Genomic DNA, 5,790 nt, shown 5'->3' on the forward strand with positions numbered 1-5,790 from the left:
TGACCCTGATGAGCAACTTCAGTGGAGCTATAGGGTTGAAATCCAATTTGGAGTACATTTAAGAGAAGTTCAAAGAATGTTCAAAGGGCAAGTATGGCAGCTCTTTGAAGAGTTTTTGTATAAGGAGGAGCAGAAAAATGAATAACCAGTGGAAGAGGCTATATGTAGTCAAGAGAGTTGTTTCAGTTTTTTTTAAATGAGAAAAGGTACAGTATGCTTGTTGATGATGCAAAGGTCCCAGTTGAGATGGAAAAATTGAGATGCAAAAGAAGGATTGTGAACAATCTCCTTGAATGGAGTGAGGAGGATTGGTTGAAATCTGCATAAACAGAGGGAGCATAACAGGAGGAAAGCCAGAGGATATGGACACACACAGGTCAGAGGGTGGATATGATGGCGAGAACTGATGTAAGTCCCCTTTTTGGGGGGCTGCCCTGGGTTTTGTTGCTGCACGGTCTTTCTCTAGTTGTGGTGCGCAGGCTTCTTCGTCCTTGCGACTCCTGGTCTTGGGCTCAGTAGTTGTAGCATGTGGGGTAGTTGCCACAGGGCATGTGGAATCTTCCCGGACCAGGGATGGAACCTGTGTCCCCTGCGTGGGCAGGCAGATTCTTAACCACCGGACGACCAGGGAAGTCCTGGAAGTTCTTTTTTGACTGCTTCTATTTTCTCAGCAAAATAGGATCAACATAGAAAATCTATGATGTAGAGAAAAACTCTATGTAGCAAGTAAGCAAAATTGGCATAATACTATGAAAGATGAGTGGAAAGTTTGACACGTTGGAACAGTCAAAGCAGAATGAGCAAGTTCCTAATAGACATCGCCTACACAGGGCACAAAGACAGGACCTCACTGAGTGTGTGTTAGGGGGAACCAGTTTGGTTTGAGGTGAGATTCTGTGCACCAGAGAAGTGAATGTAAGCTTGGTTTAGCGCAAAGTGCAGAAGGCCTCAACGCCAGGCTGAAGAAAGTTCAGCATACATGTCTGCCCCCACCTGCCCCCAACCCCCCGCCCCGGATTTGTGTATTCAATTCCACGGTGTTGCTAAGTGATGAGTTCCAGAGTTCTTGACTGTTCACTTCTGTTCCTGCCAGGGATGTGACTGGGGCGCCCTTGGCCTTTTCACACAATGGCAAAGACGCAGGCTTATTTTGTGCAGTTTTGGCCTCAGGTTCTTCAGTGCTTCGCGGGGCTATATCACCGCCTCCAGAAATGCTGGAGTGTCGTTAAGGGCTTCTGCAGTAACAACGAGGAAGAATACATCCGTCCAGCTGAGAGTATTTTTCATAAAGAAAAAATTCTGACGCTTGGCAATATTTTGACGGATAATTCTCTAGCCCTTGAACAGAGAGCTCAAGCTGCCTATAGAATCGGACTGCTGGCCTTTACAGGTACTGATTGAACCAGCGGTACTGATGGAGGTGTTCCACAGCCTTTCTGCCTGTTCTAACACTGTCAGTGAGTCTCCTAGCACTCATCTTAAGGGTCTGATAACATTTCCTTTGCCTAAATTATTAGCCTTTCATCTTTGTACCACCAGATGATTACTAATTACTTTCTCCTCAAGGATCTCCCATCTGAGCTACTAGCTTCCCTAGTAGCTCAGATGGTAAAGCATCTGTCTGCAATGCAGGAGACTCAGGTTTGATCCCTGGGTTGGGAAGATCCCTGGAGAAAGAAATGGCAACTCACTCCGGTATCCTTGCCTGGAAAATCCCATGGACAGAAGAGCCTGGCAGGCTGAACAGTCCATGGCGTCACAAAGAGTCGGACACGACTGAGCAACTAACACACAAGGCTCTCATGTTTTAAAAGAATGTGTCCATCAGATATGACTAATTAGGTACTTTCTAATTTTTATTCATTAAAATTATATACACACATATACACTGAAATTGCCTATAAATTTTTTTAATATCATAAAAAAAATCAAAGACTATTCTGAATTGATTTGTCAATCCTTTTACAGGGAAAAACTACTTAATATTTTATATTTTATCTTGCAAAAAATGCATTACACAGGCAATAGTTTAGAAAAATCAGAACTTTGGGCTCTTAAAACACTTATTAATACCAGGAAAGTCAATAGGTGCATTAGTGAAAAACAGCTATTAATGTACACTTGGCTAGAAAATTAAGCGGTAAGGGTTGAAATTATATTTAAGGGCCCTTGTGGCTCAGATGGTAAAGAATCTGCTTGCAATGCAGGAGACCTGGGTTCTATCCCTGGGTTGGGAAGATCTAGAGAAGGGAATGGCAACCCACTTGTTTTCTTGCCTGAAGAATCCCATGGACAGAGGAGCCTAGTGTGCTACAGTCCATGGGGTAGCAAAGAGTCGGACACAACTGAGCAACTAACACAAACCATTTAAAGACACACTGTTCTGTCAAATCCAAACTCTCTTCACTTTTTTTTTCTAATAAATGTCAGGATGTGTAAAAAAAATTTATAGACAGCCCTCAATAACACATCTCCTAATTAGAAGCTGTTGTTGATAGCTGTTAGTGTCATTGGTAGATTATTTTTTAAATGGGAAAATGAATTATTTTGATGCCGTTTGATAGACTACTTCCACAGAATGGTGTCCATGAGAGAAAACATTTACTGTTTACAAAGATCAATGGGTCCTAAGGTGCCAGAATGATTAAGAACCACTAGCACAGGACCAGAGAGAAGACAGAAACTCAGGAGAATACCCATGTGCGGGAGGATAAATCGTAACCACTAATGAGGCAGGCTCAGTTCACTACAGAGCTGTGGTCAGCATTGGGGGTAAGAGTTAGCTAATTATAAAGGGATCAGCATCCTTTAATTACATGTGGGGAACCATGAAAAGGGCTCATGCCAGCTTTTCACTAACACTTTACATCAGAGAATATTCTTAAAACCATGAAACTGTGGTAGTACACATAAGAGAAATCCAAGCCAGGTCAAAACTCCAGTGGCTAGAATCCAGACCACTGTGCCAGCTGCTCCTCACCATCTAAACTGTCTTCATCAGGGCCTTCTTATCTATGACCTTCTCAGAGTTCAAGATTTGAACTAGGAAGATCTGGGGTTCAGGTATAGGATGGGACTGGAGTCAAGGACCAGGTTGGCCCCAGATCTGCAAGAGCCGGGCTGAGAAACACGTTAAGGAGAACAGAACAATGATGGACAGCTTGGGAAAAACCTCTCTTGCCACTTAGACCCTGACCTTGCAGCTCAGCCTGTTGGTTTTTCCTTTGTTTGCGCTAATGTTCTGGTACTTCTTCAAGCACTGAAGACCAAGACTTGGGAATGAAACCGTGAGGGAGATCTGCAAGGTGAACATAGCCAGGCTTTATTCATCTTGCAATACTGACAGGTGCCAATGAAGGGACCAGGGAAGAGCTCTGAGCAGGCAGGGACCTCCCAGTGCTCTTCATGTAACCCCACGCTGATCAACATACACGTTCTCAACTTCAGAGCAGCACGTGGAGTTTGGGGTGGTGGGGGAGAGGAGAACTGAGTGTAACACAGGAGCACTCATGTTACTAGCTACTAGACATATCAAATACTTCTGGAAATGCAAATGCTTTGTTTTACAGGAGGACCCACTGCTGGAAATTTTGCAGCTGAGTACATGAAAGAAGTAGCTCACTTGTTGCAAAATTACGAGATGGTACCAAAAATAAAGATCCTGCTGCTCCAAAGTGTCGCATCTTGGTGTTACTTAAACCCTGTCAACCAGAGAAGAGCCAAACATTTGCAGTTTATTCCTATTCTCATTGATCTTTTTAATGACACATCTGAGTCTACTATGACAAGTGAAACAAACAGCAGCCTCCTGGTTAAATTCTGGGCTTGCTATGTTCTCTCTGTCATGACATGCAATAACTTGCCTTGTATGCAGGAGCTTAAACACTGCAGTTCTCTGAAATATCACTTGCAAATACTGGCCAGTGAGAATTGGTCTGGATGGCCCGAGAATTTTGCAGAGGTGCTATATTTCCTCATTGGTTTTCACAGGCATTAATTTCTCTAAATCCACCTACCTGATGCCACTGCCTGCACCCCACTGTATTACCCTGGAAAACTGAAATAAATAACAAGAGCTGGTAACGTTATTCTTCAGCGTTTTCTTTTAGGTGGTTGAAAAACTGTATATTCATTTTCAACATTACTGTGATTAACCAAACTTATGAAAAGTGCCCCTGTTGAAATAACCTCATAAAAATTAAGTTTATAAAATGAGAATACACTGGAAGATACATTACCTATGTAACTGTTAGAAGCAGTGGTGTGTTTGGTGGGTGTGGTTATTAATGACATTTAGCTAAGGCACCCAGAAATGCCAAACCCAAACCCAACTCACAGCCACAACAGATGCTCCAGTGGATGTAGATGGATGCTGTTGATCTGTAGTGGATGCTGTCGCCCTACTCGCACGCATCCTTGCGTTGTTTCAGTACCAGCCTTTAAGGTGCCACATCCTTGGCTGAGGCCATGTTTGGCTTTCAGACATGATCTTACTGCACATCAGGCTGACCAGTTCAGGGGAACTCACACTTCATGGGAGCAGTGCTCACCTCCATTGATCCAGCTCTGGAAAGAGATGGAGTATTATGTGTACAGACACCCAAAGTACAGCCTAAAGCTCGCCTCTTGGATTTTCACCGTCCGTATTTTGTTAGAAAATATGTAAAAGAAAACTTGCACTTCCGTACTGTCCAGCCTCATCAAAGGCTTTGTTACAAAAAATATTTATGAAAAAGCGCTTAAAGGATTTGTAGCTTTTTGCGTCTCTGCTGCTGCTGCTGCTAAGTCGCTTCAGTTGTGTCCAACTCTGTGCGACCCCATAGACGGCAGCCCACGAGGTTCCCGTCCCTGGGATTCTCCAGGCAAGAACACTGGAGTGGGTTGCCATTTCCTTCTCCAATGCATGAAAGTGAAAAGTGAAAGTGAAGTCACTCGTCGCGTCTGACTCCTAGCGACCCCATGGACTGCAGCCTACCAGGCTCCTCCGTCCATGGCATTCCAGGCAAGAGTACTGGAGTGCGTTACCATTGCCTTCTCCGTTTGTGTCTCTAACCACCCTAATATTTGCCTCTAGCTTAAATTGGAGCCATCAAGAGACTGAACGGAATACCTTCGTCTTTCAGATATGCCTTGACTAAACTCAGTGTCATGCTTCCACCTTTCACTGAGGGGCCTGGACAAAGTGTAGGTCCATGATCTCTATTACAGGAATGTTGTTAGGAATGCTATTCACATCATGTGGATTCATGAGGTTCCCTGGGGAAACTGTCTCAAAACTTGAAACAGGAAAAGCTGTGTTCTGCTGCTGAGTCACTGAACCTTTTCATCCTTTGTGGACTTTGTGAATTGTGTAACTCAGTTTCTCAAACTAGAACTCAGTTTATAGGGTTGGAAATCAGAAGCCCCATTTAGAAACTGCGTCACAGAAATTACGTTTTCCAAATGCTTTTGTAATTCAGAGTCAAATAATGCTGGGTCTCTGATGAAAAACAGGTTCAGATTTGGGCCTTGAGGCATTTTTATGCTAAGCTGTGATTTTACACTAGCTTACCAAAATTGTAACAAATGGTTTTTTCTCTTTGTCGTCCCTTGTAAGGATTCTCTTAGAAGCAAATGCTAGATAGCAATTCGAGCACAAGGGCCTTATTTGCTAATCTTTATAAAGGACTTATGCTTTCATTTCCCTCAGGTAAGGGTAGAATGGCCGGATCATATAGAATGTATATGATTAATTTTTAAGGACCTGTTGCACAGTTCAACAGTACCTGTGGCATTTAATATTGCCACCAG

General features: G+C 43.3%; 1 protein-coding gene across 1 annotated transcript; it reads left to right on the plus strand.

The window, feature by feature from the left end:
- The first annotated feature begins 998 nt into the window (after window positions 1–998).
- ARMH2 (armadillo like helical domain containing 2) lies at window positions 999–4,083 on the plus strand. Its single transcript, XM_086370019.1, has 2 exons — window positions 999–1,390; window positions 3,570–4,083. Exons 1-2 carry the CDS (start codon window positions 1,129–1,131, stop codon window positions 3,995–3,997), a joined length of 690 nt encoding a protein of 229 aa, XP_086226145.1. The 5' UTR covers window positions 999–1,128; the 3' UTR covers window positions 3,998–4,083.
- Window positions 4,084–5,790: the final 1,707 nt, after the last annotated feature.

Source organism: Bos grunniens, chromosome 23, assembly GCF_055505025.1.
Source record: "Bos grunniens cultivar Pamir isolate PY7600 chromosome 23, Bosgru_T2T1.0, whole genome shotgun sequence".
Lineage (NCBI taxonomy): Eukaryota > Metazoa > Chordata > Mammalia > Artiodactyla > Bovidae > Bos > Bos grunniens.